This window comes from Pristiophorus japonicus, chromosome 12, assembly GCF_044704955.1.
Source record: "Pristiophorus japonicus isolate sPriJap1 chromosome 12, sPriJap1.hap1, whole genome shotgun sequence".
Classification (NCBI taxonomy): Eukaryota; Metazoa; Chordata; class Chondrichthyes; family Pristiophoridae; genus Pristiophorus; species Pristiophorus japonicus.
Window position 1 is genome coordinate 31,059,234 of NC_091988.1, and position 13,621 is coordinate 31,072,854.

General features: G+C 48.6%; 1 protein-coding gene across 3 annotated transcripts in view; it reads left to right on the forward strand.

Annotated features, from left to right (window-relative positions):
* The window catches only part of dennd6aa (DENN/MADD domain containing 6Aa), a 142,655-nt gene that overhangs the window by 97,927 nt on the left and 31,107 nt on the right, over nucleotides 1–13,621 (forward strand). For 2 of the 3 annotated variants that reach the window (XM_070895269.1, XM_070895268.1), the window contains exon 10: nucleotides 12,284–12,406. The exons of the other annotated variant lie outside the window; for it this stretch is intronic. In XM_070895269.1, the coding sequence (XP_070751370.1) occupies nucleotides 12,284–12,406 (123 nt within the window). The remainder of the gene's footprint in view (nucleotides 1–12,283; nucleotides 12,407–13,621) is intronic. 3 annotated transcript variants of the gene reach the window in all.

A 13,621-nucleotide genomic window follows, 5' to 3' on the forward strand; every position in this document is an offset into this window, starting at 1 on the left:
GTTTCATTCTCCATCCTAATGCAGAATTCCACCATATTATGGTCACTCTTCCCCAAGGGGCCTCGCACAATGAGATTGCTAATTAATCCTCTCTCATTACACAACACCCAGTCTAAGATGGCCTCCCCCCTAGTTGGTTCCTCAACATATTGGTCTAGAAAACCATCCCTTATGCACTCCAGGAAATCCTCCTCCACCGTATTGCTTCCAGTTTGGCTAGCCCAATCTATGTGCATATTAAAGTCACCCATTATAACTGCTACACCTTTATTGCATGCACCCCTAATTTCCTGTTTGATGCCCTCCCCAACATCCCTATTACTGTTTGGAGGTCTGTACACAACTCCTACTAACGTTTTTTGCCCTTTGGTGTTCTGCAGCTCTACCCATATAGATTCCACATCATCCAAGCTAATGTCTTTCCTAACTATTGCATTAATCTCCTCTTTAACCAGCAATGCTACCCCACCTCCTTTTCCTTTTATTCTATCCTTCCTGAATGTTGAATACCCCTGAATGTTGAGTTCCCAGCCCTGATCATCCTGGAGCCACGTCTCCGTAATCCCAATCACATCATATTTGTTAACATCTATTTGCACAATTAATTCATCCACTTTATTGCGGATACTCCTTGCATTAAGACACAAAGCCTTCAGGCTTATTTTATTAACACCCTTTGTCCTTTTAGAATTTTGCTGTACAGTGGCCCTTTTTGTTCTTTGCCTTGGGTTTCTCTGCCCTCCACTTTTCCTCATCTCCTTTCTGTCTTTTGCTTTCGTCTCCTTTTTGTTTCCCTCTGTCTCCCTGCATTGGTTCCCATCCCCCTGCCATATTAGTTTAAATCCTCCCCAACAGCACTAGCAAACACTCCCCCTAGGACATTGGTTCCGGTCCTGCCCAGATGCAGACCGTCCGGTTTGTACTGGTCCCACCTCCCCCAGAACCGGTCCCAATGCCCCAGGAATTTGAATCCCTCCCTGCTGCACCACTGCTCAAGCCACGTATTCATCTGCGCTATCCTGCGATTCCTACTCTGACTAGCACGTGGCACTGGTAGCAATCCCGAGATTACTACTTTTGAGGTGGATGGGGATGGTCCGTGGGAGCTGGGAAGACTTCATCACTCCACAGGCTGCTGCTCCCCGGGGTGCTGCTGTGCCCCGGGTCCCCAGAGAGCAGCGCCGACCGAGCTGGAGCTGCAGCCTCAATCCACTCACAGGCAAATCCCAGGCCTGGACCTCACAGAGACCCTGCAGCATTAATCCCCACAGGTAAGTCCCAGGCCCAGATCTCACACAGAGACCCTGCAGCCCCAGCCCCCACAGGCAAGCAGCCCTGCACAGAGGGGCCCAAGGGGGGGTGGGGGTTGAGCCGGCGGGGTGCTGCGGGCGGGATGCTGAGGGATCCAGGGGCCGGCGGTTCGGAAGAGCCCTGCCGAGGAGCTGTTGACATCGGGCGGCGGCAGCAGCTGGAGGTTGGGGGCTACGGAGGCCGCGGGGGACGCGGCAAGTGCGGCCGCTGGAGAGGCCACGACGGCCGCAAGAGAGGCAGCAAGTCAGGTGGCAGCGGAGGGGAGCAGAGGCTGCGACGGCGGAGGGCATCCGGAGTGGCGGAGAAGAAGATGGCGGCAGCATCGTGTCGGAGCTGCAGAGCATCAAAGATGGCGGCGCCCAAGGAGAAGCCTCGTGGAATCCTCCTGCATCAAAGATGGCGCCTTAAAAAGGAAATGCACCCGGGAGTCTTAAAAGGGCCTGACAAAGGTGGTCCACACAAAGGACTTCTGTTTGGCAGAGCGAGTCTAAAATGAGCTATGTTAATGTGAGATAGTGAATTTATAATAAGAATTACTCTTTTTTTATGCTGAATGACCACTGTATTTGTGTAAAATAATGAATGAAGTACAATTAATGATAACGGCTAACAAGGAAATCAAGGTTCCGCTACCAATCAATAACCAGTTAATGTACCAGATAATATGTACCATACTAACGCACTGTCTATGCCCACCTGCCTTCCGTTGGACAAGTGTGATGTTATGTAATGATGTGTGTATCGTTGTCCTGCGTCCAGGTGGAGGGGGGGGGAAAGGTGATGTTATGTAATGATATGTGTATCGTACCAGTACCTTAAATGCATTGTAAGTACTATGCCACACCACAGAGGGCGCTGCGGTGGGAAACCCTGGTAGTACCTGTAACAAGGGCTATATAAGGCTGACCACCACACCTGGGAGGCACTCTGGAGCTGAACAATAAAGGATGAAGGTCACAGCAGTTAGACTTACACCAGACCGTGTGGAGTCAGTGATTTGTGTGCTACATACACCACAGTAAGAAAAATAAAAAAGCTAATTATTATTTAAATGGGGAGAGATTGCAAAATGTTCTGGTACAGAGCGATCTGAAACTCTCAAAATTAGTGTTGTACTTCTCACACAGATGAGACTGCACACAAGGAGGTTAAAGGAACAGTGACCTCAGTCTTTATTAAGACGCTCCAGAGTGAGGAACAGGCCTTCGGGGGCCAGCTTATATACAGTGCTCCCAAGGGATGCTGGGATCCCTTGGGGCTTCAGGGGATACACTACCTGGTGGCGGAACATGGGAGTGCATGCTTTACAGATACACAACATCACTCCCCTCCCACAAAGTCAAAGTGAAAACTATTTACAAGGTGAGGCGGTCGGGAGCCTTTCTTTCCCTGGTGGACTGCCTCAGTACAAATGTCTGTTCTGGTGTGTTGGCTGTGCCCTTGCTGGGCTGGTGTGTTGTTGGCCCTGCAGGGCTGCTGGGTGAGCCTGGCCTTGCTGGGCTGTTGGGCGTGATGGGTTCGATTTCCTGGTCCAGCGTGGTGTCGTTGATCCTTTGGGTGTGTGTTGTGGGCTCGAAAAAGGTGGTGTCTGTTGTGGGTTCTTCAGGGTAGTCTGTGAACTGCTTGGTCCAGGTGCTTTCTGCAAATTTGTCCATTGTCTAGTTTGACTACAAACCCCCTACTCCCTTCTTTAGCTATCACCGTGCCCGCGATCCACTTGGGACCATGTCCATAGTTTAGCACATACACAGGGTCATTCAGATCAATTTCCCGTGACACAGTAGCGCGACCATCGTTTACATTTTGTTGCTGCCGCCTGCTCTCTCCACCTGATTATGCAGGTTGGGGTGAACCAGCGAGAGTCTGGTTTTAAGTGTCCTTTTCATGAGTAGCTCAGCCGGGGGCACCCCTGTGAGCGAGTGGGGTCTCGTGCGGTAGCTGAGCAGTACTCTGGACAGGCGGGTTTGGAGTGAGCTTTCTGTGACTCGTTTAAGGCTCTCTTTGATTGTACTGCCCACTCTGCCTGCCCCTTGGAGGCTGGTTTAAACGGGGCCGAGGTGACATGTTTGATCACATTGCAGGTCATGAATTCTTTAAATTTGGCACTGGTGAAACATGGCCCGTTGTCACTGACCAGTATGTCAGGCAGGCCGTGGGTGGCAAACATGGCCCTCAGGCTTTCAATGGTGTCGGTGGCGGTGCTTCCCGACATTATTTCACATTCAATCCATTTTGAAAAAGCATCCACCACCACCAGGAACATTTTACTGTGAAATGGGCCCGCATAGTCGACATGGATCCTCGATCATGATCTGGAGGGCTAGGACCACAAACTTAGTGGTGCCTCTCTGGGCGCGTTGCTCAACTGAGCACACACGCTGCATTGCCGTATACAGGACTCTAAGTCAGAGTCGATACTGGGCCGCCACACGTGGGATCTGGCTATCGCTTTCATCATTACTATACCCGGTGTGTGCTGTGGAGATCCAAGATAAACGTCTCCCTGCCCTTTTTGGGTAGCACTACGCGGTTACCCCACAACAGGCAGTCTGCCTGAATGGACAGCTTGTCCTTTTGCCACTGGAATGGTTTGATTAGCTCTTGCATTTCAACGGGGATGCTGGCCCAGCTCCCATGCAGTACACCGTTTTTTTTACTAGCGACAGCAGAGGATCTTGACTGGTCCAAGTCCTAATCTGGCGGGCTGTGACAGGTGATTTAATTAGAACATAACATAAGAACATAAAAATTAGGAACAGGAGTAGACCATCTAGCCTCTCGAGCCTGCTCCGCCATTCAACAAGATCATGGCTGATCTGGCCGTGGACTCAGCTCCACTTACCCGCCCACTTCCCATAACTCTTAATTCCCTTATTGGTTAAAAATCTATCTATCTGTGATTTGAATACATTCAATGAGCTAGCCTCAACTGCTTCCTTGGGCAGAGAATTCCACAGATTCACAACCCTCTGGGAGAAGAAATTCCTTCTCAACTCGGTTTTAAATTGGCTCCCCCGTATTTTGAGGCTGTGCCCCCTAGTTCTAGTCTCCCCGACCAGAGGAAACAACCTCTCTGCCTCTATCTTGTCTATCCCTTTCATTATTTTAAATGTTTCTATAAGATCACCCCTCATCCTTCTGAACTCCAACGTGTAAAGACCCAGTCTACTCAATCTATCATCATAAGGTAACCCCCTCATCTCCGGAATCAGCCTCGTGAATCGTCTCTGTACCCCCTCCAAAGCTAGTATATCCTTCCTTAAGTAAGATGACCAAAACTGCATTTTCAAACTCTTCCATGACCATCAACAAGTCTGCGGGCTGCGCCACCATCAACAAGTTTGCAGGCTGCGCCGTTTCCACCCCAGTGGTGGGCAATGGTAGCCGACTGAGAGCATCCGCACAGTTCTCGGTGCCTGGCCTGTGGCGGATGGTATAGTTATACGCTGATAGCACGAGTGTTCACCTTTGTATGCGGGCTGAGGCATTAGTATTTATCCCCTTGTTTTCAGCGAACAGGGATATGAGGGGCTTGTGATCGGTTTCCAGCTGAAATTTGAGGCCAAACAGGTGCTGATGCATTTTCTTTACCCCAAACACACACGCTAATGCCTCTTTCTCAATCATGCTGTCGGCCCTCTTGGTCTTAGACAAGCTCCTTGAAGCATAGGCGATAGGTTGCAACTTCCCTGCAACGTTAGCTTGTTGTAATACACACCCGACTCCGTACGATGACGTGTCACATGCTAGCACGAGTCTTTTACATGGGTTATACAATACAAGCAGCTTGTTGGAGCATAAAATGTTTCTGGCTTTCTCAAAAGCAATTACTTGTTTTTTTCCCCATTCCCAGTTCTCACCTTTGCGCAATAACACATGTAGGGGCTCGAAGAGGGTGCTGAACCCTGGTAGGAAGTTACCAAAATAGTTGAGGAGTCCCAGGAACGACCGCAGCTCCGTGACGTTCTGTGGCCTGGGCGCATTCCTGATAGCCTCTGTCTTGGCGTCTGTGGGATTAATGCTGTCCGCCGCGATCTTTCTCCCCAAAACCTCCATTTCTGTTGCCATGAAGACGCATTTCAACCTCTTCAGCCGCAACCCGACGTGATCCAGTCACTGGAGGATCTCCTCCGGGTTTTGTAGGTGCTCGACGGTGTCCTGACCCGTGACCAATATGTCGTCCTGAAAAACTACCGTGCGTGGTACCGACTTGAACCAGCTCTCCATGTTCCTCTGGAAGATCGCTGCAGCCGACCGAATTCCAAATGGGCATCTGTTGTAGATGAACAGTCCCTTGTGCGTGTTGATGCAGGTGAGGGCCTTCGAAGACTCCTCCAGCTCCTGCGTCATGTAGGCCAAAGTCAGGTCGAGCTTGGTGAACGTCTTGCCTCCTGCCAGCATCGCAAATAGGTCGTCTGCCTTAGTAGCGGGTATTGGTCCTGTAGCGAGAAACGATTAATCGTTACTTTATAATCGCCGCAAATCCTGACCGTGCCATCACTTTTGAGTACTGGAACAATTGGGCTGGCCCACTCGCTGAATTCCACTGGGGAGATGATGCCCTCGCGTTGCAGCCTGTCCAGCTCGATTTCCACTCTCTCCCTCATCTGAGGTATCGCTCGCGCCTTGTGAATGGGTCGTGCCTCTGGGACCAAGTGGATCCGCACCTTCACCCCGGAAAAGTTTCCAATGCCTGGCTCAAAAAGGGAAGGAAATTTGTTAAGAACCTGGGCGCTCGGATGTCATCCCAGTTCTAGCGGATTTTGCCCAGCCAGCTCCTTCCAAGCAGTGTGGGGCCATCGCCTGGGACAATCCAGAGTGGCAGTTCATGCACCGCGTCCTCGTAGGTGACCTTGACCATGGCGCTGCCCAGGACAGTGATAAGCTCTTTGGTGTACGTTCTCAGTTTCGTGTGGATGGGGCTCAGTGCTGGTCTGAGTGCCTTGTTGCACCACAGTCTCTCAAACATCTTTTTACTCATGATGGATTGGCTAGCGCCAGTGTCCAGTTCCATGGCTACGGGTAAGCCATTCAATTTTACGTTTAGCATTTTAGGTGGACATTTCGTCGAAAATGTGTGCACCCCGTGTACTTCAGCATCTGCCTCTTCTCTCCGAGGCTCATAATTGCTTTGGTCCACCATGGACCGATCTTCCTCTGCCACGTGGTGGTTAGCAGGTTTTGCAGAGGTTGCAGCTCTTCTGCAAGCTCGTTGGAGGTGCCCCATTGTTCCACAGCTCTTGCAAACATACCCTTTGAAGCGGCATGAATAGGCTAAATGGAAGCCTCCACAATGCCAACAAGGTGTGAATTGCCTTGCATTCATCCTTTGTTGCAGTCATCTGAGGCCTGCTGGCAGTTGCAGATTCGTGGTTTTTGCCCTGTACATTTCTGCTCGCAAACACAGTTCCAGTTAATTTATGAACATTGCCAGCACTTGTGTGCTGAGAGATTTGTTTGGTGATATCACTGGTGGACATAAACGCCTGTGCTATCGCAATGGCTTTACTGAGGGTCGGTGTCTCTACAGTCAAAGGTTTTCGTAGGATGGTCTCATGGCCAATGCCCAGCACAAAAAAGTCTCTGAGCATTTGCTCCAGGTAGCCATCAAACTCGCATTGTCCTGCAAGTCGTCTTAGCTCGGCGACGTAGCTCACCACTTCCTGACCTTCAGATCGCTGGTACGTATAGAACCGATACCTTGCCATCAGCACGCTCTCCCTCGGGTTAAGATGCTCCCGAATCAGTGTACTCCGCTCCTCATTTGACTTATCCGTGGGTTTCACCGGAGCCAGAAGATTTTTCATGAGGCTGTAGGTCGGTGTCCCGCAGACCGTGAGGAGGACCACTCTCCTTTTTGCAGCGCTTCCTTCTCCATCCAGCTCCTTGGCTACAAAGTACTGGTCTCACCATTTGACATGGGCTTCTCAGTCCTCACCCTCCGAGAACTTCTCCAGGATGCCCACAGTTTGCTGCATCTTTGTGTTGGATTCGTGTACTCGTCGCCAGTTGTTGTATTCCTAACACAGATGAGACTACACACAGGGAGGTTAAAGTAACAGTGATCTCAGTCTTTAATAAGACACTCCAGAGTGAGGAACAGGCCTTAGGGGCCGGCTTATATACAGTGCTCCCAAGGGATGCTGGGATCCCTTGGGACTTCAGGGGGTGTGCTCCCTGGTGGCGGAACATGGGAGTGCATGCTTTACAGATACACAACAATTAGCATGCAGGTACAACAGGGAATTAGGGAAGCAAATAGAATGTTGACCTTTATTACAAAGGCGATGGAGTGTAAAAGTAAGGAAGTCCTGCTGCAACTGTACAGGGCATTGGTGAGACTACACCTGGAGTACTGCATACAGTATTAGTCTCCTGATTTAAGGAAGGATCATCATCATCATCATCGGCAGTCCCTCAAATAAGGATGACTTCTTTCCATGAGTTCACAGGTGTTTCGATGAAGGACCCGATGTTCCAGTCCTGGACTCCAATTGAAGGGGTGGAAGATGCCTGTGCGTGGATTTTTTTAACGTGTGGGAGCAGTTGCACATCAGCCACCACACGAGCTTGACAGAGCTTGGTCTTGATCCAGTGGCAAGGGTTAACCAAGACAACTGGAGACCAGCTCTGCTGCACTGACCTAGTGTGCACACATATAGCAGTTTGGACTGGCCCGTACTGCCCCTGGGCTCTCAGCTCTTCTGGCCCCGTATCCTCATCTGTCGCACCTCTGCCATGATCTCTCCGCCATAAACATACACCGCATCCCGCCACAAACAGTCGCCACTCATCCGCCCCGACCTTCCCACTCGTCTCTGTACCTGGATGCCGCCGATGTTCCTGCCCGCGCTCCAAAACGGCGACCTGGGTTTTGATGACTTCACCCAGTCACCCATCTCAAAATCGTTAACATCATGGCCCCCCCCCCCGACCTGCAAGAGAACAGCTCCGCAGGTCGGACTATAAAAGAGCTGGAGTGGCATACCACTTCAACCTCAAGTGCGAGCTGCTCCAAGGAAGGATATACTTGCATGGAGGCAGTTCAGAGAAGGTTCATGAGGTTGATTAATGAGATGAAGGGATTGTCATACAAAGTGAGGTTGTGCAGGTTGGGCCTCTACTCATTAGAGTTTTGAAGACTGAGTTGACAGGGTAGATGCAGAGAGGATGTTTCCTCTTGTGGGGGTATCTAGAAATAGGGGGCATAGTCTCAGAATAAGGGGCCGCCCATTTAAAACGGAAATAAGGAGGAATTTCTTTTCTGAGGGTCGTCTTTTGAATTCTCTACCGAGAGAGCTGTGAAGGCTGGGTCATTGAATATATTTAAGGTGGAGATAGACGGATTTTTGCGAGATAAGGGAGTCAAGAGTTATAGGAAGAGGCCGGGCAAGTGGAGTTGAGGCCATGATCAGATCAGCCATGATCTTATTGAATGATGGAGCAGGCTCGAGGGGCCAAATGGCCTACACTTTTTTCCTATTTCTTATGTTCTAATGAGGGACTTTAGTTACATGGATAGACTAGAGAAGCTGGTGTTGTTTTCCTTCGAGCAGAGAAGATTGAGAGGAGATTTGGTAGAGGTGTTCAAAATCGTGAAGGGTCTAGACAAAGTAGATCGAGAGAAACTGTTCCCATTGCAGAGAATTGAGAACCAGACGATACAGGTTTAAGATTGGCAGAAGAACCAACGGTGACATGAGGAAAAAAATGTTAAGTAACAAGTGGTTAGGATCTGGATTTCACTGCCTGAAAGGGTGGTGGAGGCAGAATCAATTGTGGCTTTCAAAAGGTAATTGGATTAAATCCCTGAAGGAAAATATTTTGCAGGGCTACGGGGAAATGGCGGGGAAGTTGGATGAGCTGAATGCTCTTGCAGAGAGTCGGCGCAGGCTCGACCGGCCGAATGGCCTCCTTCTGTGCTGTAACCATTCTATGATTTTATCGGGGAGAAATTGGCCTCTTTAGTGCCCTCAGGGGGCGATAACGGGGAGCTAAGGGCTCACCGACTGGGCGTGGCGAAATGACTATCAATGAACATCCATGGCGGGCTCCTGCGACCTGGAGACCATGACATCATCCGGTGCACAGTACCCCATTATCCCCCCCGGGTGTAACGTTTGCTTCTGCCGCCTGCAGCATCACTGGGCATCAACAACGACAGCTGCAGGAGGCGTTGTCACCTTGGCTGGCCGCTTGGGGAATGCTAATTAAAGGCAGTGGTGGTCAGGTATGCCAAAATTGAATAATGTCCTCATAGTGCTGTGTTTCCATTTTTTTCCAGGCCACGATTGATCAGCCCTGCACTCTGCTTGTGGCTGCTCTGCGCATATCGCGGGTGCTGTCAACGACCATTCCCAGCCTTCGCTTTCAATGCCCGCATCATTGGCTCTTCCCTTTAAGGGAGGGAAGGAGCCTGTGAAACTGGCAGCGCTACACGGAACATTGTGCAGCGCTCTTGCTTCCTTTAGCGCTCTAAAGGAAGTGGTAGCACTTGACTTTAGTGCTCCACTTCAGTCTTGGAGTGCGATCACTAAACCAGAAGTTCGTGTCCGAATCAATTGTGTCGTGGCTGCCGATTACTTTTGCGGAAGCGCAAGAGTATCACCCTAAACGGGGCGCTACACAATTTCTAGCCCTATGATTCTAAGAGCAGAGTTATCATCCCCAGTGTCTTGGACAATATTTATCCCTCAATCAACATCATAAAAACTGATTATCAGGTCATTATCGCATTGCTGGTTGTGGGAGCTTGCTGTGTGCAAAATTGGCTGCCACGTTTCCTACATTACCAAGTGACTACACTTTAAAAGTATTTCACTGGTCACGGGAATGTGGGATGGGAGGACCTTGAGACAATCACTATCACTAGGGAGGTAGTTCTGTTCAGGCTAATGGGACTCAAAGTAGACAAGTCCCCTGGTCCTGATGAAATGCATCCCAGGGTATTAAAAGAGATGGCGGAAGTTATAGCAGATGCATTTGTTATAATCTACCAAAATTCTCTGGACTCTGGGGAGGTACCAGCGGATTGGAAAGCAGCTAATGTAACGCCTCTGTTTAAAAAAGGGGACAGACAAAAGGCAGGTAACTATAGGCCGGTTAGTTTAACATCTGTAGTGGGGAAAATGCTTGAAGCTATCATTAAGAAAGAAATAGCGGGACATCGAGATAGGAATAGTGCAATCAAGCAGATGCAACATGGATTCATGAAGGGGAAATCATGTTTTACTAATTTACTGGAATTCTTTGAGGATATCACGAGCATGGTGGATAGAGGTGTACCGATGAGTGTGGTGTATTTAGATTTCCAAAAGGCATTCAATAAGGTGCCACACAAAAGGTTACTGCAGAAGATAAAGGTACGCGGAGTCAGAGGAAATGTATTAGCATGGATCGAGAATTGGCTGGCTAACAGAAAGCAGAGAGTCGGGATAAATGGGTCCTTTTCGGGTTGGAAATTGGTGGTTAGTGGTGTGCCACAGGGATCAGTGCTGGGACCACAACTGTTTACAATATACATAGATGACCTGGAAGAGGGGACAGAGTGTAGTGTAACAAAATTTGCAGATGACACAAAGATTAGTGGAAAAGCGGGTTGTGTGGAGGACACAGAGAGGCTGCAAAGAGATTTAGATAGGTTAAGCGAATGGGCTAAGGTTTGGCAGATGGAATACAATGTCGGAAAGTGTGAGGTCATCCACCTTGGGGGGGGGGGGGGGAGAAACAGTAAAAGGGAATATTATTTGAATGGGGAGAAATTACAACATGCTGCGGTGCAGAGGGACCTGGGGGTCCTTGTGCATGAAACTCTTTTTGGAGTTTATCTGCAAAACAAAAAACATTAAACCGTGCCACCCGCCCTGGATGACACAGCAGACATTTACAAGGCCCCTTTTTTTTTCTTTTTGGTTTTTTTGGGGCGCTAAAATCAAATTTTTTCCAGTGCCCCCTATAAAAGGGGAGGGGGACACTAAAAGCACCGGCAATTAAAACAAATTAAACTTTAAAACGTAAAATCAAATTAAAATTTGGTTGCCGGGCGTGATGATGCACTCCAGTCCCTCCGGTGCCTCCTTGTGCATGAATCCCAAAAGGTTAGTTTGCAGGTGCAGCAGGTAATCAGGAAAGCGAATGGAATGTTGGCCTTCATTGCGAGAGGGATGGAGTACAAAAGCAGGGAGGTCCTGCTGCAACTGTATTGGGTATTAGTGAGGCCGCACCTGGAGTACTGCGTGCAGTTTTGGTCACCTTACTTAAGGAAGGATATGCTAGCTTTGGAGGGGGTACAGAGACGATTCACTAGGCTGATTCCGGAGATGATGGGGTTACCTTATGATGATAGATTGAGTAGACTGGGTCTTTACTCATTGGAGTTCAGAAGGATGAGGGGTGATCTTATAGAAACTTTTGAAATAATGAAAGGGATAGACAAAATAGAGGCAGAGAGGTTGTTTCCACTGGTCGGGGAGACTAGAACTAGGGGACACAGCCTCAAAATACGGGGGAGCCAATTTAAAACCGAGTTGAGAAGGAATTTCTTCTCCCAGAGGGTTGTGAATCTGTGGAATTCTCTGCCCAGGGAAGCAGTTGAGGCTAGCTCATTGAATGTATTCAAATCACAGATAGATAGATTTTTAACCAATAAGGTAATTAAGGATTATGGGGAGCGGGCGGGTAAGTGGAGCTGAGTCCACGGTCAGATCAGCCATGATCTTTTTGAATGGCGGAGCAGGCTCGAGGGGCTAGATGGCCTACTCCTGTTCCTAATTCTTCTGTTCTTATGATATTATGTTCATTGGCTGTTAAGTGCTTTGAGATGCCCTGAGCTCATGAAAGGTGCCATATAAATGCAAGGTATTCTTTTTTTCTTTTTTACTGCAGTACCAAATTGTCTCTGGATCAAGCTCTAAGTATTTTGACAAGGATGGCATCACACACTGTCGTAATGGTTTTTAACTTTCATTTTCAGATGTTTTTGTCCAATCTTCTTCCACATTCAGATGCTGTGGGAGCTTGTGTTACTAGGGGAACCTCTTGTTGTTATGGCACCATCACCTGCTGAGTCATCTGAAAACGTTCTGGCCTTGGTTTGGTAAAGGAGTAATTTTGTAAATAAAACCTTACAGATAATATATCAGCCCTTCACTATAATGTACTGTTGTCTTTTCAATACACTTAACAGATAACCTATTGCTCTTGTTATAATGCAAATTTCGTATTGCTCCTGGCAACATAGTATATCCATGCATTCAAAGTAATTGCACTTCTATTTTGACTCAACCACTTTAACCACTTAAAAAAGCCTTCAATCAATTATATGTTAAACTGTATCACATTAAGAATGAATAATTCCTAGCATTAGTTATATGCATACGGTGTGTTATGAAGGTACAGTAAATGTCAATTACATACATTGCTGTAGAAGGCTGCATTACATGAAATTTTAATTTTAATTTAAATCAAAGCTCAGATTTCATCATACAAAAATTTGTGATGCAATTCGGAATGTTTAAACTTGCCAAGCTCTATTCCAAACAACTATGGCAAAATGATTTAGACTTGAATGTAAGTGGTATGATTGAGAAGTTTACAGATGATAAAAAGATTGGCTGTGTGGTTGATGATGAAGAAGAAAGCTGTAGACTGCAGGAAGATATCAATGAACAGGTCAGTTGGGCAGAACAGTGGCAAATAGAATTCAATCTGGAGAAGTGTGAGGTAGTGCATTTGGGGAAGGCTAACAAGGCAAGGGAATACACATTAAATGGTCGTCTTATCCAATCCCTCGGAGTCGAGGATGACTTGCTTCCACATTGATATGAGATCTCAGGTGACTGAGTCCAGTGCGGGACCTACAATCCCTGGTGGGGCAGACGGTGGTTGGAGGGATGGGTGGGTGGACTGCTTGGGTTGTCGTGCGTTCCTTCCGCTGTTTGTACTTGGCTTCCGCGTGCTTCTAGTGAAGAGACGCGAGGTGTTCGGCGCCTTCCCGGATGCTTTTCCTCCATTTTGGGCGGTCTTGGGCCAGGGATTCCCAGGTGTCGGTGAGGATGTTGCACTTTTTCAAGGAGGCTTTGAGGGTGTCCTTGAAGTGTTTCCTCTGCTCACCTGGGGCTCGCTTGCTGTGTCGGAGCTCTGAGTAGAGCGCTTGTTTTGGGAGTCTAGTATCGGGCATGCAGACGATGTGGCCCATCCATCGGAGCTGATCGAGCGTGGTCAATGCTTCGATGCTGGGGATGTCGGCCTGAGCGAGCACACTGATGTTGGTGCGCCTAGGCAGGATCTTGTGAAGGCAGCATTGGTCGTA